The sequence below is a fragment of the Pteropus medius genome, unplaced genomic scaffold (assembly GCF_902729225.1).
Source record: "Pteropus medius unplaced genomic scaffold, Ma_sr-lr_union100, whole genome shotgun sequence".
Taxonomy (NCBI): Eukaryota; Metazoa; Chordata; class Mammalia; order Chiroptera; family Pteropodidae; genus Pteropus; species Pteropus medius.
The window spans coordinates 3,897,541-3,922,692 of record NW_024354502.1 but is presented as its reverse complement, the minus strand read 5'-3'; the positions used below and the strand labels follow the sequence as shown (position 1 = coordinate 3,922,692).

At 41.9% G+C, this 25,152-nt stretch overlaps 1 protein-coding gene across 1 annotated transcript in view; it reads right to left on the bottom strand.

The window, feature by feature from the left end:
- The window catches only part of ANXA13 (annexin A13), a 42,913-nt gene extending 30,218 nt beyond the window's left edge, over positions 1-12,695 (bottom strand). The window contains exons 1-2 of the mRNA XM_039853816.1: positions 12,681-12,695; positions 11,462-11,584 (exon numbers count right to left, since the gene is read on the bottom strand). Of these exons, the coding sequence (XP_039709750.1) occupies positions 11,462-11,584; positions 12,681-12,695 (138 nt within the window). The remainder of the gene's footprint in view (positions 1-11,461; positions 11,585-12,680) is intronic.
- Positions 12,696-25,152: the final 12,457 nt, after the last annotated feature.

Genomic DNA, 25,152 nt, shown 5'->3' with positions numbered 1-25,152 from the left:
CAGGGCAGTTAAATGGTCAAAAAATTCAGGCTGTCGAGTTTGGGTGACCTGGGATGACACCCCGATGCCACACTTTGTGAACTGTCTCATTTGACAAGGCGGTAATTCACACCTCATGGAGTGTGAGATACAGCCTTGCTTGCCATTTTTCAGGTATGTCAAGCCCAAAATGGAACCAAATAGTATTAACTCCGCAGAAGACCGTGCCTAGTATGCGAATAAGCTGTGAATTTTCAGTCTTGGCTTTTCTTCTTTCTAGAATGTCTACATGTCTCTTTTCTGTGTCCTCATGTTTCTGCCTCTAAAATAAGGAAATGAATGATCCATTTTTTTCTGGAGGCAGGAAGCATAGAAAATAAACTGAGATGCCATGAGCCTGGGAATCAGTGTCAGTCACCTGGGCAGACGGAATGTCGAAGACTCCCGATGTGTGAAATTACTCAGGTATGTGTCAGCATCAGCACATCATCTGCCCAGGAGAGAGGTCATTTCTTGGATCACGTTCTGATACCCCCAGCCAGAGGGCCAGGATGGAGGAACAGACACTCCGCCAAAGGCTTCCATCCCAGTGTAATTCAAGGAAGTCTTAACTGTTGTGATTGAAAGGGAACATTTAAAGAGAATCTTCCAGCTTGCAGCCCTCTCTGGGGATGAGGTTTGTGAAGTTAGCTGAGGGATATGGTCTGCAAATTGGTTGCTTGGTGTATTGTACGGTAACCAGGATTTTCCAGGCTCCAGCCTTGAGTACACACATATTTAAGTACACTGCTACTTGTCAGTCCTGGTGATCTGATCTTCTATTTGGATAGAATCAAGAGTGGAAAGTAAAAATATACTGTCTCACGAGAGACGTGAAGTAATTCAAAAGCGATAGGCAGCAGGCAAATTACTCTCCTCTGAATGGTTTCTGTCTCTCTCCCCGCTTCCTCTCCTCCCTTCTCTTTCTCTCTTCCTTTTCCCCTTTTCTCCTTCCTCTTTCCTTTTTTTTTTTCTCCCTCCCCTTTCCTCTACAGACAAGTATTGAAGGTCTATTGTGTGGCGCCCGCTACCCCAGGCAAGGGGGACTCAATGACCTATGAAACCGAGTCCTTGTCCCTGGGGAAATAAACATGAGACTAGATAAACAGCAATTGCTTTATGGTACAGTAAGTTCGTTGGGTGCAAATAGCTGAGAGGAGAAAGGGGAATTTTAAGAGAAGTTGATTTATGTGCTGATTCTTAAAAAACACATTTGTGCTGATTCTTGAAAAATGCAGAGGCATTAGGCAAGCCAGAGAGAGAGAGAGAGAGAGAGAGAGAGAGAGAGAGAGAAGGGGAGACACTACTGCATGGTGCTTTCTGGGTCTGTGTACATGTGTGCTTACTGTGATCTGTCACTGTGCCACTGCAGAGCAAACGTGATTGACCTAAATGAGACATAATCACATAGTGGGGACTTAGGAATCAGACTTACTGTGTTCAGTTACACTTTGCCCCTCACTGGTTGTCTGATGCTGCGCAAGGTGACCCATCCCTCCGAGCCTTTGCTGTCTGTCTTTGAAGTAGAGATGCACCTGCTCATGGGTAGTGTGAAGCTTGGGTGCTGTCATGTTCCGGACGCGGTAGTACATGCCGGATTAGAATAAGCACTCGGCTGGCGGCACGTAGGAGGTGGGATGCTCGGTGACATAAGAATGTAAGAGTCATTTGTAAACTCTGAAGTATTCTCAGAATGTAATGGGAGTGGCATTTTGATTGTTCGCTCTTTCCAGTGCAGTTGCCTAGAAGTCCGGGCTTGCGGCAGTCTGCTCAGTAAATATTTGAAAGCGGTTGCTTGGTATCAGGCTCTGGGACAAGAGGGATCTGAGGAAGTGCCACGGAGCAGAGGACAGAGGGCTCGTCGCACGCCGATCTAACGAGGGATGCTGTTGGAGCTGACATGAATGGCTAAGGAGACTAAAAATGAGGGCTAGGATCAAAACCAGGTCGTGGGCTGGGCTTATTAAGCAGGAGCAATTGGAGGCAGGTGAGGGTTGTGCTGGGGAGAGCCGGAACACCCCTGAATTCTCCTCAGTGTGAGCAATGACCATCGCCACTGTTAGTTAATGTTACCTTGAGCCAAAGTCAGCAATGTGGGCTGAACTTGGTTTGTACAGATTTTAAGATCATTACAGAGTTGGGGAAACTGAAGTCCAGTTTGGGAAAGAGACTTCTTTGTGGTCACACAGGTAATCCCTTCCCAAGATATCTACCTGTGATGCCATTTCTCTCTTTATCCTTTCCAAGTTTCTATTTTCCCACCTGAAAGATAGTGGGTTGTTATATGGATATAAGGATTTGATCATAAGTGCTTGGCAGGATGCTCGGCACATGGTGAGTGCTTGTGTTGTTTTTATTATTTCTTTCCATCTTCACCTGATTTCTACGGAGTGTTGAATGAGCCCCTGACATGGTGCTTTGTGTAGCACCTTTAAAATAACTGATTATATACTTTTGTTCTAAATCAGGAACCATTTCATACTTATCCATAAATACTAGCAGCAGCTAAGAGTTTAAGAGAGATTTATGGGAGAAAAAGTTAAAATTGTGAAGAACAGCAAAATATAAAGCACTTACTATATACCAGGCACTAGCCTGAACAATTTACCTATAATAACTCATCTAATCCTCACAACAACTGTATGAGGTAGGTCTTCTTACCTCCTATTTTGCAGATGAGAAAACTGAGACCCAGAGAGGTTAATAAATGGCCTAGGGTCACACAGCTAGTAAGTGATGGAATTCAAATCTACATAGTCTGGATTCAGAAACTCTACTATTGACTTCTCATTAACCAACTTCTTTTTTCCCTGTAAAAAAAAAAATTTTTTTTTTTTTTTTACTTTAATGGGAGCAATCGTCAATTCAATGCTTAGAATGCTGGTCCCTTACAGAAACACCAGTTGAGACCTGCTACTTGTCTGCTGACCAGGGAAGCCAAGGATCCCTTGAATAGTTGTGGGATCAATAAATGTTCTTGACACTGAGACAATAAGAAGTAAAATAAAAAATGAAAGCCAGTTTCCACTATTTGTAAGGCAAAATGGACAGCCTGTTCTGTGGGCAAATGCGTGTGCAGGAGATGAATTATTATAAAATTCTGCCCCCAGTCTTTCTTTTGAGTTGAACAGAATCATATTTTCTGCTTCTCATCTATACACTGGGACTAATCACCGTCCAGCCCAGCAGAATCTTAGGAAGATTAAATAAGACAATGTGATTCATTGTGGCATTATTTACAATAGCCAACATATGGAAACAACCTAGGTGTCCGTCAACAAATGAGCAGATAAAAAAAAGATGTGGTATGTCATATGTGATATATATAATTCTGGATCCAGATAGTGTAGGCTTGAATTCCGTACTAGCTGTGCGAAGGTCATACTTAAGTCTGGAGTCTGGGAACATTTACTGTACCAAATCCCCTCATTTGGGAGCTAAACTGAAGCTGGCAGTTAAGACGTCTTCAGGGTCATCTATTTGCTTATGGAAAAACCTAAACTCCTCTCTCTCAGGATTATTATTTTTTTAACCTTTAACTGATCACTTATTTGTGCTTTGAAACCAGTTAGTATAAAAGCAAAGTATTGGATTATTAAAGTTCATGAATTCAGAGCTAGAAAATATCCTGGTGACATTTACACAGACATGTTTAGTAGACATTGATGGGCATTCAAAACAGAACAATTGAAGGATGCCATTTGCATCTTTAAACATGACTCTTGGGTGATAAGTGGCATACTGTTTCGATAAGTTGATTGTTTCTTGGGCACGGTTTCCTTAGGACAATAAATTTGGTAAAAAGTCTTGCCTTTTTTTTTTTTTTTTTTTTTTTTTTTTAGTTTTAAGTCAAAATACACTTAAATGCTTGCCAGAAAAAAAGTTAAACTACCAAATAGAAAAATATATATATACTGCAGCATACTCTGTTGGGTGCATTTAAGCACAGAATATTTGGTATTTCGCCATGTAGTTATTGCTCCATTTTAATTAAGATTCTCCATGGTCACACTGACTAATGGCAAAGTTGATCTCTCCATTTGTAGATAATCTTTCTGCTTGGACTCCCTTTAGAAATCTATTAATCAAGGAGGTAGACCAGATAGCTAGAAGAGTGTGCTAGGAAGCCCAAGCCTCAATCTTAGAAGGATGCTGATAACACAGAGTTATTTGTTGCTCCGTCCTTTCAGAAATGCAATTTCAAAGTGTCATGGGTGAATTAAATATTGGCTGTCAGTCTAAATGGGTAAGAATATTTGTGTCATTTGGCAAATAAGGCAGAAAATAGAAAAAAAACTCCGCTTGGATCAGATCTCAATATGAATTACTTACATATGCTGACCAAGTATTATGAAAATTGAGTGAAACTTTTTTAGATGAAAAAAATGACCTTACTTCTAAATTTGGGATTATTTATATGTTGTCATTTTAAGAACAACTTTTAATGAAGATTGGTATAGGTAGGTCATTTTCCAGAAAGATAAGCTTTCTTAGGCTCTGCTCTCTGGGTTATGTATGTGGATGTGATATTTACCCATCAAAAGTGACAACAGGGTTGGGCAGGAGCAAGGAGACCTGACCTTAAGACTTTTCAACATCTAGTGCCCTAAGGTGGGAGGCACCATCATTCCTGAAGGTACTGACCATACACACAGAAGTGCAAATGACGTGCCTGGCCTGCCATGCACGGGGCTCTGGTACAGGAGGTGGATGGGGCAGCCCTTGCAGGGCTGCAGGCTGCGATGCACCCAAACGGAGGAGAGGTGAGCAAATTGACTCCTGATCATTTCGGCCAATGTCTTTCCAGGTGAGCGCTGCTCATCTAGGCAGGAAAACCAGCAGCTCAGCTCCCTCATTACTGGGCGTATCTATAGGGAAGCCCTACTCACCATGGCCATCAGAGGTTATTATGGGTTAACAACCTTTGCAGGGAGAACTGCTATCTCTCAGTGGCTGTTGTCACCAACGGGAGGACAAGGGTCAAACTTTAAGATGAATCGGTTTTTACCCTGTGATAAGAGAAGTAATTAGTGTGAGGGAATGCTTGGGCCAGAAGGGCAGGAATGCATGGATGGCGGAAGAAATACAAGCAGATAAAGATATTATAGGGACAAATCCTATGGTGATGTAGCCTCATTTCCCCATCGGTCTGCGTCTAATGAAATGATTCTCAAACAAGCAGGAGCAATTTTGCTTCCCTAGGGACATGTGGCAGTATCTAGAGACATTTTTGGTTGTCACAAATAGGAGTGTTACTGGTATCTAGTTGTCGAGGCGGGGGGCCTGCCAAACATCCAAGACAGAGAACAGCCCCTCACAACAAAGAAGTAGCTGACCCCAGATTTCAATAGTGCCAAGGACTAATGTGCAAGGGCTTTACAACCCTGGCCCAATGGTTGTAATAATTCTATCAACACATTATTTTAAAAGGTTTAGAGAAGGCTGAGCTTCTCCTAGTAACTGGCACATGGGTACTGACTAAAGCACGGCCCCCAGTCGCAAAGAGCAAATTGCCGTGGGTGCCTAAAAGGGAAGATTAGAAATGGACCGGGATGTCTTCCTTTAAATTTTTTTTTGTAGAGCAACCTAGGTGACAAATCTGATCGTTGAATAAAGGGATAAGGTAACTAGGAGGAGGAATCTGAGTTAAAGTCTGTCCAAAGGGGGAAGCCTGTCACCACCCCTGCTTCTCGGTCCGCATCGCTATTGGTGTAGAACATCATAGCCTCAAACAGCGGCCTCGGTCAACTCATTCTTAAGGGCCCTTCGGTACCGTGTTGGGCTGGAGAACTCATGGTTCCTTTCAGAGGTGGAGTAACATGCATTGTCTGGAAACGAGATTTTGTGTCCTGGGGAAATGACTGCTTGGAAGTTGTCCACAGATTGTGCAGGGAAGTCAGAGACCCCTGAAGAGTGTTAAACCTCCAGATATCCAATTACTGCTCTATTGCATCAACAAAGGTAAGCCTGGAAGACACTGTGGGGGCGGGGGAGGGGGGATGATGGCTGTATCTGAACCGTGAAAGAAACCATGCCTTCAAGAGTTATGAAAAATGAAGCACTTTCCCCGTTAGAAAAGAATTATCCATTTCCTTCTTCTACTGCCAAAGTCCGGTTTTGTTTTGTTTTGTTTTGTTTTGTCTTTGCCAATTCAATGAGAGTATGAACTTGGGATTCATTGTTTGCAGGGAAAAAAAAAGGAAAGCTAGTGTACTCTGGGTTCCTCAAGAATCAATGATAAGTGGACAGATGGAATTGGAAAGAGAACATGTCGGGGGCTGAGCTGGGCCTTTGCAGCATCGGATGGTGCTGTCTGTGTCGGAGAGCATAACAATAGTATGAACAAGTTCTGATTTGCCGAAATGGAAACGAGGTGAAATAGCTAAATTTGCTTTGAGCAAATTTCTGTCTCAATCAGAATTGAAACAATGAATATTATTCTTTCCCCTGGTAAGAGGGTTTAAATATGCACTGGATCCAAACTTATTATTTATTTAAAACTTTAAAAAACATTTTATCTTCCTTTCCATTCCCTTTACAACCATACAGACCCTACCGCTGCCTTTCTCTCTGATCTTCAAGTCTTTATTCTCTTTCTATTTCAGTCCATCCATTAATAGTAGCGGCGGCAGCAATATCAATCAAAATAATAGTTATAATAAAGCAATAATGATAAAGTAATATCCCCCACCCTCAAGAATCGGTAAGGCCAACCTTGGCCACAGTGATAGTCTAAGGAGTAGTCTGTTCACTACTGTCATCAAACACATACCATCTTAACAACAAAACAAACAAACAAAAACGACTATGCATTCATACCTCCCAGACTACCTCAAGCCCAAACTTCTCAAGCTTCAGATCCAGCTTCCTTCTAGGCATCATACCCAGGTGAACCACACATACTTCTCAATCAACAGATCCCCAAACCAAACTCATCCTCTCACCTCGCAGACCTCCACCCTGCCTTACTCCTAGGTAAGGGGAAAAGGCACCACCCTCCACTTGGGTATACAAGCCAGGTACCTGGGAGACACTCTAGCCTTCCTAGTTCCTCACTTCCCCCATCCAATCGGTCAGCCTGTTATGTTGATTTGACTCTTCGATCTGTCTTCTCCAGTTCCACTGCCATTGTTTTAGTCGGGGCAGAGGTTCATCATCTTTCTCCAGGGCCACTGCCTCCCAACTGCTTTACTTGCCTTTGGTTATGTTTCCCTCTAAACCCTCCTCTACCAGCTTCCGGTATGGTCCATCCAGAGTGTGGCTCTGACCTTGTCATCCCCTTGTCAAAGATCTATTAAGGTTTCCCAATTGCCTCAAGTGGTGTGGTCCCCTCATTTCTCCCGCACAGAGTCATTCCCTCCACTGTCTAATTTCTGAACTTCGTTATTATGGATACATTTCTATCAGTGCATCCATCACACGTTATGATTACTTGTTTACCTCCCTCACTAGACCATGGTCTTTTATCTTATTGCTCTTTTTATCTACAGAGCCCCAAATAGTACCTGGCCCACGGTAGTTTCTCTAAAAGAATATGTCGAATGGACTGAAAAGATGGAGCATGGTTTCCTTTCTCTTGCTGCTTTTTCTCTAGGATAAGAGGTGGGAGAGAGTGCAGCCTTGGGCGGAGTGGAGGCGGGAAACGGGGCAGTTCTCTGGGTTGCATTGGTTGTGAGAAGCCTGGGGAGGAGGGTACAGTGCTAAGAAGGCTTTGAGTGTCACCATTCAGGCATCTCTGTAGGCTGGCTGGTGGGAGTGGTTCACAGTCAAAGCTGGGGCACAGCTCTAGCCTAGACCTGTGAGAGGCTTTTGCTTCTACATTGCTTCTCAAATTTGAGTGAATATCAGAATCACCTGGAGGGCTAGTTCATGGCAGATTGCTGGGCCCTACTCCCAGAGTGTCTGATTCCCCAGATCTGGGACAGGACCCAATACTTTGCCTTCCTAACAAGATCCTAGATTATACCAGTGATGTTGATCTGGGGACCACATTTGGGAATCATTGCACTAGAGGGATATCTGATATTAGACCCATGGCTCTCAGCTTTGGAAGTGTTAAAAAATACAGATGCCCCTACTTTACCTACATGTGGGTTGGTCTTATGCGACTGGACATAAGGATTTGGGCTCCAACTGAGCAGAACATTGGTTTAAGGCTCATTTAGAAAATGTAATGAATTAATGAATTTATCAAAGTTTTATTGAGCATTTTCTATGTGCCAGGCATTCTGTCAGTAATGGGTATGTAGAAATGAACAAGACAGTGCCACGCCCAGGGAGCCATGCGGGGCAGATGTATAAAGAGTTCTAAAATGACCAGGAGAGAAATAATGGTATTATACACAGAGTATTATAGAAGCACTAAGAAAGAGCATCTAATCCAGCTTAGGGCAGAAGGAGGAAGCTCAGGAAGGGGTAGAGAGATGATGAAGTGAAAACCCACTTCAATATTTTCAGAAATCTCGATAGTTTAGCTTCCAGGTGAAATATGGGCCTTTATCGAACTCAAGGCATGGTGTGAAGAACTTCTACCTAAATCCAAATCCATGCTTCACCTTGGACCAACCACCTAACCTCTCTTTGCCTTACTTTCCCCATGTTTAAAAGGGGATAATAATAGTATCTCCCTCGTGGAACCACTGGGAGTTCTAAATGACACAGTGTACGTGGAGTGCTTGGTAGAGAAAGGGGCTCAGACATCATGGCCACAGCCCATGCCCTCAGATCAGCTCACAGGCTAGTAAGCACTTGGTGCATGTCGTCATTATTATCATCATTTCAGAAGGGCCCTGTCAACCTCCAGTGAGGCCCGTCATCGCTGGGAGTTTGGGTCCTTGTGACCGTGCAGTAGAGCAGACACGCGGGTGGGCCCTGGGATGCACGGAGTTCCATCCCCTACGCTACGTGGCCCAAACGCCCACAGCTTTAGAGCTCTTGTGTCATTTTTTCAGTTTGTATGTTCTTCCTCTGTCAATGTACCTGTCCTTGGCAATTTTTTCCCCCACCTCTTTAAAATGATTGCTCTTTATTTACCACAGACAAGAAACCCCCAAAGCCAAGATTGTGTGATTGTGTCTAACTTATAGCTAGACTTCAAATGGGAAACATGTATTTAAATAAAGAAGGTATGATTTAGTGCATGTCATGTTTTGACATCGGAGGCTTCCAGGTGTTCCTATTCACCTGCGTCTGAGTTGCCCCAGTGTCCACCTTCTACAAGTCCCAAACTGTCCTCCCTTTTAGGCAGTATTTATGTTGGCTAAATATTGACACAAAGAAGTCATAAATGTGGCATGCTCACAAACACTGTGGCAGCACACTGAGCAGATGTTCTCACGTTTATGAGTTGGTTCTCATTTATGGGCACTCGTAATGACACTTGCTTCCGTGGGCAGTGTGCTCATCTGTCCTTGTCAGGATGGTGGTAGGTTCCGGTTCAATGTTTCTTGACCTCTGCAGCACATTGGCATCACCGAGAGAGCATTTAAAAATTCCAGGGCCCAGGGCAATCACCAAACCAATTAATTCAGACCCTCTGGGGGTGGGACACAGGCGTCAGTGGTTTTTAGAACTCCCTAGGTGACTCTAGGGTGTTGCCAAGTCTGAGAACTTGTTCCCCAGGCCAGTGCTTCTCAGACTTTGACACACGTAGGAATCACTAGAAGATCTTGTTAAAATGCAGATTGATTCAGTGGGTCTGGGTGAGCCGGAGATTCTGCGTTTCTAGCAAGTGCCCAGGCCGCGTGGATGCTGCTCCTAGTCCACACACCACACTTTGGGTAGCAAGACTGGAGTCCTGTCTAGAGCCTGTTCGTCAGCCTTGAAAATATTTTTCCAGAAGTCATTGGTCTTCTTAAGTTTTTTCTACCTTTATCAATTGGGTCTTCTACTTCTCGCCCCCTCTCTATCATTCTGCCGATACCCGACAGCCAGACTCTTATGACAAAGTCATCTCACTATTCATCGGCACTCTCTTTTCCTCTAGACAGTGATTCTCTTAAAAGCAACTCACAATAGAATAGAGAGTCATCTGGCTAAACCTAAGCAGATTTTTCTGTGGATCTTATTTTTCTGTCTATAAACAAAGCTCATTGAGAGCAAGAACATGTCTCCCAGTCTAAGCAGACTCTTTGAACATTGTGTAATTTAGCAAATGATAATAACCCGGTATCTTCAGTTATTCCTGCTCCAAATACATTAGTCGCAAGCACTGGGTCTTCAGTTCAAAGAAATCATTAATGATGACAAAAGGATTGGGGGAAAGCACAAGGCAAAAAAGTAATTTTCAGTTTTCAGAATTGGCTTGGATTCTATATTACAGTACCTTGGAAAATGTAATCTCTTGGCCAAGATTCTATTGGCTTTAGAGCAATGTTTGTCAAACAGTTATCTGTGGACCCTGGTCTGTGGACATGTTCTTAGGGGATTCAAAACGTTCCTTGTAGGCTTTTTAAATAGTATAATTAATGCTGATAATAACTTAAAAACTAATATAAAGCACATTGGGTAATCAGGATGACCAAGGGCTAGCACATGATGCTAGCACATGATGCCTGCATTTGTATGTCTATTTATGATTGTACATATATGCTGAATGGACAAACTCTAATTGTTGCAGGCTAATGATAAAAGGACAAAGAACAGAGGGAGGTTTAACATAAAGATCATGCATTTTAGCCAAGAGAAGATCCAACTGTATTACAGGGAGTCCTACGAACAAAAGTTTCTCAGTAGTTTGGATAGAGAAAGATGATAAAACTAAGAAGTCACACACCACATCAGAACTTAAACATGCTGCAACTCAAAAGAAAGCACAGCATAGCAATCAGGACCATTTTTGCATGGAGTGTGACCGTTTAATCTCAGCAAAATAACATTGTCTATTACACGAAATCAATAGCATACATTTGCACATCATTGACTTGTATTTTACTTGTATTTAATTTTTGTAAATTTGTTTTGATCATGTAGCTGCTTCAAAACTCCAAGCATCATACATATTAAGTTTGAACATATTCAAGTCACTTTCTGATGCAAATAATATCATTTTTTGTCCCTTAAAAAGGTTTTGTATTTACTTACTTAGAAACACAGTCTTGGAACGTATTCATTCCTTGTGCACATGTTAAATTCCATTCGTATTTTTAAAGTGTCATAGTGGCCATATTGTAACATCATGTTCTCCATTTTAAGACACTGTTATGGGGACACTATTGGGAACATAAGCTCAGTTCCTAGATTATATTTTTATATTAGTTGCAAATATTATAGCAGATATTTTCCAGGGAGAAACTTCCTGCTCAGAAGTAATGCCTGACGATGACATTTTCAGACTGCAGGGTTGTGGACGGTCCAATGTGACAAGTCATTAGTGAGTAATAGTGGGCCCGTGAGAGAGCCTGGTCATACCTATGATTTGGAGAGAAAGAAAAAAAGTGCTTACAGGCTGATGGGCCTCGGGCTCACCGGTCCCTGACAGGTGGACGACAGGCTGCACGGCTGCAGAGGATTGGGTGCCTCCTTTGAGCAGTTGTCGACTGCCTTCTGACAGGGAGTAAGACTGGCTCTGAAGATTCAAAAGAGAAATATATAAAAATGCTAGATCGTTCACAAAAAGCTAGTTGCCCCATGGGGTCGACTTTCAAGGGATAAATGTCCTCCTAACTGCTAATGTGGGGGCAAAATATTGTTCCTGAGGTCATCTGCATCGATCAGAAGTATTTTAAAGTAGATTTTAGTTTCTCTGAAAGATATTCTTGAATGGAAGGATCATAATCTTGGCTAGTATAAAAATATTACTTGCTGATGATTTAAAAAATAACACCTCTCCAAAGAAGATATGTGTAGGTTTGCAACCATCTGAGTGCAAATTTAATTTATACCAAAAGAAAAAACAGTATGAAGAAAGTTACAGTTTACAGAAAATCTTGGAGTTTATTCATTTTGCTGCTAGTATATACACATAAATCATTCTTGCGGTGGGAAGCTACAGTAGGTGCAGCAAAACCTTAATAAACATTCTTATTGTAACAGCTTTAGCTATGCATTTTTAAATGTAAAACATTAAGATTTAACTCTGACCTGCCTTATGCATAGTTGGTTCTAAATGGTAGTGTTTTGGTTCATTTTTAGTTGTTAATAGTTTATAGACACGCTATTTAGGCGAGCCTGGACATTTCAGAAATAAAATATTGAGTCCAGTTCACGGATATTTGAAAGTATCTGGATGTTTGATGCTTGAATAATACTGGAATGTTTTCACCTTTCAATCCAAGTTATATAGCCCTGTGAGAGTATTTTTATCTTGGTCTAGTGATATTTACAACAAGAACTTGAAGTTTTGTGCAACTTTGCTGTGAATGACCAACTTAGTCATATATTTCACAAATACATATTAACCATTTTGCTCTCTGCAAGGCACTGTGGACTTCCTTGTTTTAAACACTTTTTTTAGCCCCTCCTCAGAGATTTTTCACTAATGGAGAAAAAAATATATTCCAAATGCATGTTAAAAGCATGGCATGCTCTTGTGAAAACCAGTAATAAAAGGCAGTCATAATGATAAAGTATAAAAGTATCAATCATGATTTCATAGTTTAACTTTCTCCACAGTCTAACCAAATTAAAACTTTGTTCGATTCCCAAAGGCAATAAATACTTACATGACGATTGCCCATTTTCGTTTTTCTGAGACAGTTGTTCTGTATTTCATTAAGAGATCAGTTCTTCTAAAGGCCAAGTTGATAATGGTTTTCCCAGGACATAATATTTCTAGAGTTTAATAAGTAACTTTTGGCATCGAATTTGAATACATTGTTAGAGATGGATAGGGAGTGGCTAAAGCTACAAACGAGCTTAACCTGTCCTAGCTGCCTTGGCAGGCCATCTTTTTAAAAGAAAATATTTATTAATAAATCAAGTGTAGGCTTTTTAAGGTGAATAATTTATTTACAACAAAAGGACTAACCCTGTCTCGCTTCTGGATTATCGAAAAGAGTTATTCCTTTTTTATTCTGGGTGTTCATTTAAAATTTTATACTTTGTAATAACGAAAGTGTTAACCAAACAAGATTGAAAAATCTTCCTATTTTACTGACATCACTATCATTAGTACAGAAAATCTTTTGGGGGGCTACACTGAGTTATGCTAACATCATTTTTATAATTTAGCTGGTTTTTAAATTGAACAGTAGTATGTACAGATGGTAAAATTTTTTTCTAGTAATATGAAACGGTATCATGAAAAGTAAGTCTACTGACTTTCCAGTTTCTCTCCCCGTGATTTCTTGTGAATCCTTCCAGAAATGGTACATAGACACAGCCATTTCTGTCTGTCTCTATTTATCTGTCAGTCTTGGTCTGTCTGTCTGTCTAGCTAGCTATCTACCTACGGATAGCCTATTTTTTCCTCAACAAATGAGTTTGTACAATGCATTCTACTCCATGCTTTGTAAGCTTTGTATGTACTAAAGAGATACATGTCATGGACACATTATTTTTCCAGTGGCCACTTGGTAGTTTATTATGGGAACAAACCAAACCTTATTTCATCAATCCACTATTTAAGGTAGGTCATTTAGGTCATTGTGGTCTCCTGTGTGAATCTTTGCATATGTGTCCCTATTTATCTATAGAAAAAAAATCTTAGACTACAGTTGCTGGCCAAAGAGTATATGCATTTAAAATTCCAATAGATGTTGCCAAGTTGCCCTTTGCACAGCCATAAAAATGCTGAACCATCCTCAAAGGCCAGCTTACCCATGATGCAGATTTTCAAAAGACAAACGTATATCCCTGCATTTTTATATAACAAGATGTCAGTGTTCATCTCCCCACACACTGGCCAACACTAAACGTTATCAAAGTTTTTCATTTCTGCCAATTTCAAAGATGAAAAATGATTATCTCACTATTTAACATACATTCTTTTCCTTTGATATTCTTAAAATGATATATTCCATTCCTTAAAAGCCATTTGCATGAATTTTTCTGTAGTCTGCTTATGTCCTTTATTTTTGTTTTGAGTTAGTTGTCTTTTCATGATTTATTTGTAATAAAACTTGGTTTATAAGGTCTAGTCTTTTGTCACGGTAACAATGATTTTTCCCCAATTTGTCGTATGTCTTTTGTTTCAGCATGTTTTGAGTGTGTATGTGTGTGAAGAAAGTGTTAGTGTTTATGTATTTAAATACATCAAACTTTTTCTTCCTTGGCTTGTTTGGAAAAACATTTCAGCACTAATATGATTAAAACTTCTTGTGCATTTTCTTCATATCGTTTTAATGACTTCATTTTTTAAGGCTCACATCTTCGATTGATCTGGAATTGATCTTGATGTAGAGTAAGGATTCGGCTTTTGTTTTGGTTTTTCAATCGATCCTAGGTAATTAATAAATAATTCATCTTTCTTCTTCTGATCTTAGATGCCATCTTTATTTTATGCCAGAATTCCCATGTAACACAGTATCAAAATTCTGATCTGTATCTATTCATTCTTTTTGTTCTTTAACCTTTACCTGTTGAAAGCCTTGGATGTGCTGATTGCTGGGACTGCGACAGTGGACAAGATGGATATGAACTGTCTCTTCCTAGAATCGCAGTCAAGTGGAGGGGAGCTATCCAAGGGACAAAGCATCACGAATTGTTGTCTGGCTATGAAGATAATAAACAGGATGTTGTGATAGAAGCTAAACTGTGTGCGTGTGTGTGTGTGTGTGTGCGCGCGCGCGCGTGTGTGTGTGTGTATGTGTGTATGAGATTTATTTTCAATAGAGATAGTATTCTTTATGGAACTAACATTTAAGTTATGAAACAAAGGAGGAGAAGGAGCCCATCATTTGAAAAGAAAAAGCGTTCTAAATCAGTGTGTGCTAAGGCTCAGTAATAGGAAAGAGCTTTGTAAATTAGAATGAAGGACGGCCAGAGATTGGAGTCTACCGTGTGCCAGGCAGGATGATAGGTGGTGGAAATACAGTGAGAAACAAGACAAAACTCCCCTCCAGAAACTGACAGTGGAATGGTGAAGAAGACCAAAAAAAATGTAAGTTGATAACTAATGTTTTGACCCTTCAGATCATTTTCTTCAGTATCTAATTTGTGCTCTAGAGTTCACTGTCGCTTTTTCCCAGCCCCAGACTTCTCAGAGACAAGTCCTCTCTGCCCTGCCTTGGTGCTGGCTTTGGAACAAGGTTCTGCATCACTAACCCCTCCTGGAACACTGATCAGTGACATCTCGCTCCCTCCCTTCCTCTCCTGCCCCAGGCTGTTGAAGCTCAAAGTTCAGGAGGAACAGAACAATTTGATGTGAGATGTTCTATGTGGAGATAAGTTGTGTTCCGGGGTGCTGAGTTACTGAGCACAAGAAATGCATAAAGAAGAGATACGTATCATTTATGGCTCCAGGGAGGTGAAAGATACAAAGCTTAGAGGCCAGCTAAGAACCTGGCGCACTTTTTTATTTTTCTAGACCACCACCACCAAAGCCACCTCTTGATTATTTAACTTTGCCCATAGTCAAGTTTGGATTTGACTAAAACACAACCACTCCTGCTGTCACCTCCTGTTTTGTTCCTTCCCCAGGTGGCTGGCTATGTAGGAAGGTGGCTGGGATAATTCCAAGCAGCAGCAGGGGTAGGAAGGGGAAGTCCTGTGAACCCAGGTCATTTCTGGGAGGATGTCATGGCTGGAGGCTGGGAAGGGAGAAGAAGAACTGCCTGGGAAAGAAGAGTGAGAAGACACAATGGGAGAAGAGATGGCACGCGGAGAGTAATGGGAGGGGTTCAGCGTTTTTGACATCGTCATAAGTACGTAGTGATTCTCAGTGATCACAGGTGCTGTGTAATCTCTTCCTGAACTGGACTGGGCCTGTTTATTCACAGCTCTTGGGTTCCAGTCATTCTCAATGTGATGATGCTGTAGCCAAAGTTCTCATCTCCTTCTAACTTTACGAGTCTCGATAGCAACTCAAAACTCAGTCTTGCCAGAGTCTTCCCTTCTGTACTGCCCACCCAGGTTAAGTTTCTAACACTTCTTAAAAACGTTATGTATACATCTGTAAGGGGGTAAATCATATCTCCCTGAAAGGCACGTTGAGATCCTAACCCTCAGTACCTGTGAATGTTACTTTGTTTGGGGAAAAGAGTCTGCAGACGTGACCAAATTAAGATGAGGTCATGAGAGTGAGCCTGAACCCATTATACCTGGTGTCTTTATAAGGAAAGAAAAATGCCATGGGAAGACACAGACACAAGGGAGAAGGTCAGATGATGACCGAGGCAGCGATTGCAGTAACTTAGCTTCAAGCCAAGGAACATCAAGGACTGATGGCCACCACCACATGCCAGGAGGAGGCAGGGGACGAGTCTCCTCTACAGGTTTCAGGGGGAGACTGGTCCTGCTGACATCTTCATCTTGGACTTCTGGCCTCCAGGACTGTGAGACAATACATTTCTATTGTTTTAATCCATCCAATTTGTGGCACTTTGTTACGGCAGCCCCAAGAAACTAATACCATATCAACACCAAAAACAAACACACAAACTTTAAAAACCTCACCAGTTGCTATGATACTCATAACAAATACGTTATGCTGTGTGATTTGTATTTAATGAAATTTCCATTTAGAAATACTTTGGGAAAATCTCAAATTATATGATACTAAAACCATAAGTATTAGATTATTTTGCAGCCATACAGCCATTCAAAACAACAAAAGCACATAGATGCACATAGATGCTGATGTTCTAAATATAACAGTCAAGTTGAACACTTGCCTAATATCTATTTCTGCAGGAAGAATTAATAACATTTCACTTATTTAGTGTAACTTAGATAGAATCCAAAAATTATAGTTGATATTTGGACTGATATTTTCCCCTACATAAACAAGAGCAAAAATGTTAATATTTTGTTACATTTGTTTATAATTTTTTCCCCTCCACATTAGTTAATGAAATTCTCAAGAGCAGAGACAGGCCTATTGCTTGACACATCCCCACGGTGTCTGAATGCAATGGCTACTTAATAAAAGTTGTTGCTCAACTACAATAAAATGACTAAAATCTGCAATAAATGATTATAGTTGCTGCAAACAACTACATTTCTATACCCCTATACTTTTCTAGTAGTAAAAACCCTGAAAATAACACATTTCATCTTGCAAGCATAAAAACCCAAATCTCACAAAACAGAAAGCCTTCTTAACTCAGTGTTTGACTAACAGTACGTAGTGTATATCTGTCATATATATGACACTATGTTAGGCTATGGGGCGTTCAAAACATCTAGGACACAGTTCCTGCCCCTGCCATGTCAGGTGCTTATGGTCTAGTTGGGGACATAAAACTTCCATATAAGAAAAAACACCTTGATTTAATGTAGCGTTTTGTGGCAGAAGACCCATAGCACTGGGAGAGCGAAGACCTGGGTTTTAGGCTGGTCTCTGCTACCACTCAGGAGTGTGATCATGTCAGTCACACTCTCTCTGGTTCTTGGGTTTCTACTGTGTAGAATGTACAGGTTAGATTTCATCTCTGCCTTTACTTCCAGACCTCAAGTACTATGAACAATTTGGATTTAGGAAGATAAATTGGGACTCTTTTGGTTGCAAGTGACTAAAAGCTAGACTCGCAATAACTTAAGAAAACAAGAAATGTATTGGCTCACATAAGTGGAAAAGGTAGTTACCTTCAGGCATAGCTGGATCCAGTTGCTCAAAATATGTCCCCAGGATCCATTGTCTCTCTCCTTTTCTCAGTTCTGCTTTCTCCCCTCTCAAAGGGAACCCCGCTCTTAAAGGCAAGACGGCTGCCAGCAGAGCCACATTTTCACCCTTGCGATTCCAAAACTAGTGAAAAGAAAATGAGAGTGTTTCTATCCCCTAAGTTTGAACATACATCCTGGTCTGATGCTCTGGCTCAAATTGGGACTCATGCTCATAGTCGAACAGGCCACCACAGTTGGAGGAGGTTGTGAGGACCAGATTTCAAGGCACCTCTAGAGCTGAGAGAGGAGGCAAGTACATGCAAACCATGTGGTCTAAGAGTGGAGGAGGGGTGGTTGTCCAGGAAAAAACTGGGTGCTCTTAATAGAAGAAGGGAGAATGGATGGTAGGCTGGTCAAGACAAGAGATGTCCACTACAGAAGGGCAAAAGAAGCAGCATAAGGGAAGCAAAAAGAGAAAAGGGAGAGATGATGAGGATGGGAAGAGAAGATGGAAATAGTAGCCCAGAGTGTGCTGAGCTCACTCAAAGACTGAGACTTGTCATTGGAGCCAAGTGAAGCCAAGTGCCTGCTCTTCTCTGGGAGCTTTCACTTCTGGCACAGCTTTCTGTGCCTCCTCTCGGGCTGACCTGCCTGTGTTTGGACACGTTCGATAGCTATCCATGCACCCGTGCAGTGTCCCCCTCCTAACGCCTCTGTGGAGCTTGTCCTTGTGAGTTTTGCTTCAGCGTTGGCTGGTGGACGGGTCCTTCTGTGAATGTGAACCACCGCTTTGGCTATGCTGCAGAATTTCAGAGCCCAGCATTCATTTCATTGCACCTACGTATCGATTGCTAAGTGAGAAGTGTTGTAACACTGGGCTAGGTACCATGGAGCAGAAGAAGGAAGGTATAAAACAGGGTGCATGCCCTTCAAGAACTTAAAATTTATTTGTAGGGCATAAGGACCGAGGAAGACTTTGTGGGGTATAGGTCTTACCCTGGGAGTTGTGGGGTGGCAAGGATTTGAAAGGGCTGTGGGGAAGGACGTAGAGGGGATGGCACTGGAAGTGGCAAATGCCATTCGGGGAATGATTAGGAGGCGACCAGGAGTGTGGTGTGTTGAGGGGACTTGCGAAGCTAATTTCGATGAGAATGAGGCAAAGGGGAAACTCACAAGGCACCCAGGGTTTCAAGTGGGGGGTGGGTGACTGGGATTTGGTGCTGGTGTCTTCAGCAATGGGGCAACCAAGGAAAGAGCTACTCTGGGAGAGGAAGGTGGAAGCCAGAAGGTGCCAGAAGGTCTGTGAAGGGAAACGTTCGGAGCACAGGAGGAGGAAGAGGAACTGGGCTTGGCTGGGAAGTCAGGGATAGAGCCAGATGGAGGAGCCACCCACGTGGGGGATGTTAGAGTCTTTCCAGACGGTGTAGAGGTGGAGCACACAGGAGGACGATCGGTGGCCAAGGGTGGGGCCTGGAAAGCCTGTTTACTTGGAGGGTGGTCAGGAGAAAGAGGCTGTCGGAAAAGTCAGAAGGTTTATTGGGGGAAGTAATGAAACAAGGTAAAGCGAATGCACATGTGATGCTGCGGATGCACATGTGATGCTGCGGATGCACATGTGATGCTGCGGATGCAGGCTGCCTTCCCCAGGTCAGCCCGCACCTGCCGCGTTGGTTTCGTTTGCTCCCCTGCTTACACATTCTCACCATGGACTCAGACTTCCTACAACGGTGACTCTCTCCTCTTCCCCTTTCTATATCCAGAGGCTTGTATGGCACTTGTCACATGGAAATAATGGCACCTGACTTACAAAAGGGATTTGTTGAGTGAGTGACTGAGAGCGACGGATTCTTTAGAAAGCTGACATTGGTCAGATTTTGTTATGATGAATAAACATTTCTTGAGCAGGGATTTAATGTATGCAAATAGTCCTTAAATAAACGGATAATTTGGATGGAGAAAGTGTGTGTGTGTGCATGTGTGTGTGCGTACGCAGGTTTTTCTCACTTTAAACAAATGCAGGTTAGGAAGACTGGGAGTCTCACCTATTTACCCCAAAATGAATGAGTATGTGTGTAAGTGATCCTGTAATTCTTAAATTATTTTTCATTGAAGGAGAATCATTAGTGCATTCTAACCCACTGTTTACTTAAGGAATTAAATGAGTTAAACGGATAATTTATTGCGTGTCCACTACGGGCCAGATGCCCCGCTAAACTCTGGGGGTTAGGGATTGGTGGTGACAGGACCGAGTCTGGGCTCTGGTGGAACTTACATGCTGATGGGACAAACATAAAGACTAGACGAAGACACAGATGGTGATTAAAGACTGTGAAAGGTGTGAGGCTGTGATGGAAGCAAGCAGAGTGCTATGAAGGTGAGCAATTGGGGAGGCCGACTGTGAGGGGGCAGGCAGGAGGGGCCTGTGTAAGGAGGGGCTGGGGGCTGAGACCTGAAGAATAGACTCAGCCTTTGAAGAGTTAGATAAGGCATTGCTTTCAGGCCAGGAAAAGGAGGCCCTGACATCGAAAGACTTTGGTACATTGGGATGACAGAAAAGATGTCAGAATGGCAGCTGGGTGGGGGCATAGTGGGATCAGAGTGGAGAGCCAGCAGCGGGTCGGCACGGCCTTGCAGGCTACGGTGAGGGATTTGGAGTTTACCTGTAGAGAATTGCGAAATCACTAAAGAATTTTAGATAAGACAGCTGTGCATTCTGGTTTAGTGTTTAAAAGATCGCCCTAGGTGTGTGTATGTGATGGATTAAACGGTGGCAGGGCAGAAGAAAAGAGGCAGGTTGAGAGGCTTCTGCAGCGAAGCCAGCGAGAGGTGCAGGTGGCTTGGATGCATAGATTTAGAAGTGGAGCCAGGAAGACTTGCAGAAAGATGGGATGTGGGGACGGAGGACAAAGGAAAATTAAGGGTGTCTCTTCCAGATTTGAGTCTCAAGCTCCTGAATAGAAGGTAGCACCGCTAACTAACTGACTGGAGGGAAGAGGTCAGAATGAGGGGCATCAAGATTTTTGGCCTTGATCATGTTAAATGTGAGGGGTTTATTGGATACCGGGTGATGTCATTACACTGGCAGTTGGTTTTGAAGAAGGCCCGGGATAGAGATACCTTTGGGACTCATCAGCATATACGTAAGTCATAAGCTGGATGGAGATTACTGATAGATAGAGAAGGGGAGAGAAGAGGAGAAAAGAGGACCCAGGACTGAACCTCAGGTGCGCCAACGCTTACCTGGGGAAGGAGGAAGAGGAAGAGACAGCAAGGGAGGCAGAGAAGGAGCAGCAAGTAATAATAGAGGAAAATTGGAAGAATGCAGTATCCAGAAAGGCAGGAGAAGGTTTCAAGAAGGATAGTAGTTAACTACCCTGAATATAATATATGAAGCAAGTGTCTCAAGCATATTTTATTTGTAAAAATTAACATTACAGGCTTTTAGGAATATACATATCCTACGTGAACGAGCAGTCTTTTCTCAGATAGTTTTATTTTTAAATTACTAATCAATAATACATTTTATTTAATTAATTTAATTTTTACAAATTAGTCAATGTAATTGAATTTGTGTAGAGAGATTCAATCACAATCAGAATCAGCCTGAGAGGGATAAGGTGGAGCAGGTGGCTGCTTGCAAAGTAACTCCAAGGACACACAGGTCTCCCTGGCCCGCTTGCTCACAAGGCACTCTGCACCAGCCTACTGCTTGGTAACTAGCTGAGGACCACGAGCAAGTCTCTTACTCTTTATGGGCTTCCATTTTAAGAACTCTAAAGCGAGGGAGTTAGAGCAGTACCTGGTAAACGTTCTTCTATCTTAAGATAATTCGATACTAAGATTCCAACTGGGATCATTTATCTGGCCTTTTCTTATTAAATTGTATGAACATCAATAAAAAAACGTTCTTGTTGTTCCAAAAAATTTGCCCAAGGTTAACATTGCCTTTGTTAATGTGCAAAAGAATATTTTTATTCCTGACTTATCATTTCGTGATTCTTGGCTAAGCAGTAGCAAGATGCAAGACTCCCATTGTCAGGCTCCTATTACTTTTATGGCATCTGAAAGCCTGTTCCATGGTATAAATTACTTTTTACTTTACAAGGGTACACTGTGACTAAGATGCCGAAGATAAGAGTCCCCTGCTTTTTGATCTTCTCCATTTTTTGGCTCTGTGTTATCAGCTGACTTCATGACTCAAACTTTCTGTAAAGAAGGTACATGTTGCAAGTTATTTGTTCTGAAGCCCTTTGCTCTACCAAGGACGACGGCATGTGTGGCCTCTACACAGGAGACTAATAAGCTTTATTTGATGATCTACACATGGCAAAAGGTAGACTAAGGAATGTTGTCCCATAACAAACTTTTTCAGGCTGCATTTCAGGTCTCACGAGTTTTCTCGAACTATCTTTAAATAAAGGCTGTAGAAAATTGTAACAAGTCATGCATGGCGATAACAGATAAAACATTGACAGAACAAGAAGCTAGCAAATCGCCTGCTGACCAATATGCTATAGAAAATGCCAGAAGGTAAAGTGATGAAGGTTACACATTGCTTTTTAACAGATGACTAAGGCTTCCTAACCTTTCCTGATAGTCAACATTATTTTTAGAGATAGAATTCTTAAAGTAACAGATGGAATTAAGCATTGCTCGAGTTTAATTAGTAATTTAGATAGACTATTTTATTTCCCATCATTTCTTTTTTCCAATCCTCCTTTTAATCCCACCTTTATATTTATCAGCCCCCTGAGAAGAGCAAATTGAAAGTTTTGCAGTTTACTTTTGGGGTACATGGTAAGTGGCTAACACAACCTGAGCCTTTTAACTTATCGGTGAGTGAAGATATCTAGTGGGTGCCACGTACCCCGAAGATGTTTAGTAGATGGCTGAGAAAACAAACACAGAGACAGAAAGTGCTAAGTGGATGCATAAAATGAACCCCAATGAGAATTGCAACAGGCACTTTTTCCCTGTAGCAAATATAAAAATCCCATATAGATGGGGAACTCCTTTTCTATATAGAAATATTAATTTGCTGTTGATTCAGTGTCATCGGAGGAATTCCGGGGGTGGGAACTCCATGGGGGCAAGTGTGTAAAACTAGTTACTATAATAAAGACCATTAAAAGGAACATTTTTATTTGGTTGAAAGATACACAAAAACCTTCTTGTAGAAAAATCAACCGCATTGCATTGACTTGTGAGCATCACTCAATATCAACAATAGTAAAATCCATGGTGCCTAATCACAGATATTCTATGCAGTGCAGAATTTTTAATTTGTGGAAATTTTGTTTCGAGCCATCACCCAAGGTACGATTATACTGTGGTGCCTGAAGAGAATCCAAGCGCCCCAGAGGCCGAGGCAGGGTAGGGGTGGGGCTGGTGGAATGGAGAGGAAGGCCAGATTCCGTGAACCTTGGGTCTGTAAGTGCACTGGTTAATTTAAGTGTCGACTTGACTGGGCTTAGGGACGCCCAGAAGCTGGTCAAACACTGCGGTTCATTTCATACTGCCTCTTGAGAGGTGTCACACAGGCCTAAGCAACTGTGTTTTCTTGGGAAGCCGTGGCCTGCTCAGGGACATAGTATCTTTCTTTTGCTTTCTGTCTTTTTCTGATTCATGTTGTTCCCCCTCACTCTTGCTGCCTTGGGAGTGTATCCTAGGGTAAATTGCTAGCATGTAGACAATATCTAGCTGTTTTCTAGAGAATTGGGGTACCTAACCTAAGGTGGATGAGTAGGGGAGGAAGGAGAGGGAGAGGAAATTGTGTAGAAGTCTTGAAGTCTTACTAATATTTCAGTTACTTATTATTACTATTTAATAATAGTAAATAACATTATTACTGATGATGTTCTTACTTACTATTATTAGTTACATGAAATCTTACTAATATTACAGGGGGAGAGAAAGGCTACTTTAACTTCTCTCTCAAACCTTCCACTGAGGAGCAGGTAAGAGGTGAGAGGATTCAGGAACACCCTGGAGTTTGCATGTAGGTGGCCTGAGGACTGCAGCTGGCTCACAGGTGAATGTCCATCAGTGTTGCCCCACACTATGGACTTTTGTTTGTTTGTTTGATGTGGTTGCCCATCAATTTCCCATAAAACTCAAAATTCCTGTTTCCCTTGAATAGTCAGACCTGGTAGTACAGGGCTTGTGGCCCCACATGAGAACAAGGCACAGGTGGTGGGAGCTGAGCAGTAAGTAGATGCCCATTTAGATGAAGTGTGAGTGAGTGTTCACGTTTGCACAGCCCCCGCTGCCCTGATCTGGATCACATTACTCATTTACATGACTTGCCTAGTCCCTCTAGCATTTGAGTTTGCAGGCCTGGAAACTCACTCATATTGGGTAATCTTGGATCAGTGAGAAAATCTCTGCCACCTCAGCTTCTCAAGGCCGGATGCCCCTGTGGCCATGGGAGCTCATCTTGTTGAGAGGAGCCAACACAGTGTCTGCTGTTTTGGTCACCAGCTCCTGATTCCTATTCAGGCATGAATGAGACTGATTGGTGAAGCTGAGGTGACGTGCCCATGCCTTCTTAGCTGCAAAGGCAGCTGGGAAAGTGAATAGTTGTCATTTAATAGCTTCTTTGATGAGAGATGGACTCTGCTTCTAGCGGGATTAATAAAATGTTTAGATCTTGAGCAGCCAAACGAGTGACAAAAGTCCACTGAAAAGGGGTTGGCTATCTAATTGTGGCATGTCTACCAGTGAGTGGGGCATAGGAGATGATTTTATGTGGAACACAAACTTTGCTTTAATAGCATTGCATTATTTTATGTGTAATAGAAAAATACAAATAAGATATCAAATCTGTGAAGGACACAAAAAGTTTATAAAGAGTGTGAAGTATGACAATTAAAAAAATCTGGAGTAAATAGAGATTTAGGTGATATTTAGAAACAAAATCATTATTCAAATAATAACTTTTGGAAATTGGTTTAGATAAATGTGAATCTTTAAATTTTTCTTTGTGCCAAGCAATAATAATAATAATAGTCATAACAATAATACCAAGGTTGACATTTATTTAGTGACAGACCCTATTCTAAGTACTTTGCATTTGTTTGTTTGCTTAAACATCACATCAACTTTATGAGATAGTTACTGTTATTTTCCCAGTTTTACAGATGGGGGACCTAAGGCACAAAGTCGTTAAACAACTGGGGGTCCCTCAGTAAAGAGTCAGATGAAGATCTGAATTCAGGCCACTGCTTTCTCTACCTGACAACTGCACAATAAGGGTGAATGTGGATCCCTGTACAATGATTGTACCAAAAATCTTTAGAACTGATTTGGGGTTTGGGGTCAGAAACTTGGAGGTGAAGGCTTTTAGAGTACTCATCTTCATGCCAAGTAGTCTGTGGTCTAGACGAGAGTTCTCAACCTCAGCACTATGTGTTTTTGGGCTGGGTAATTGTG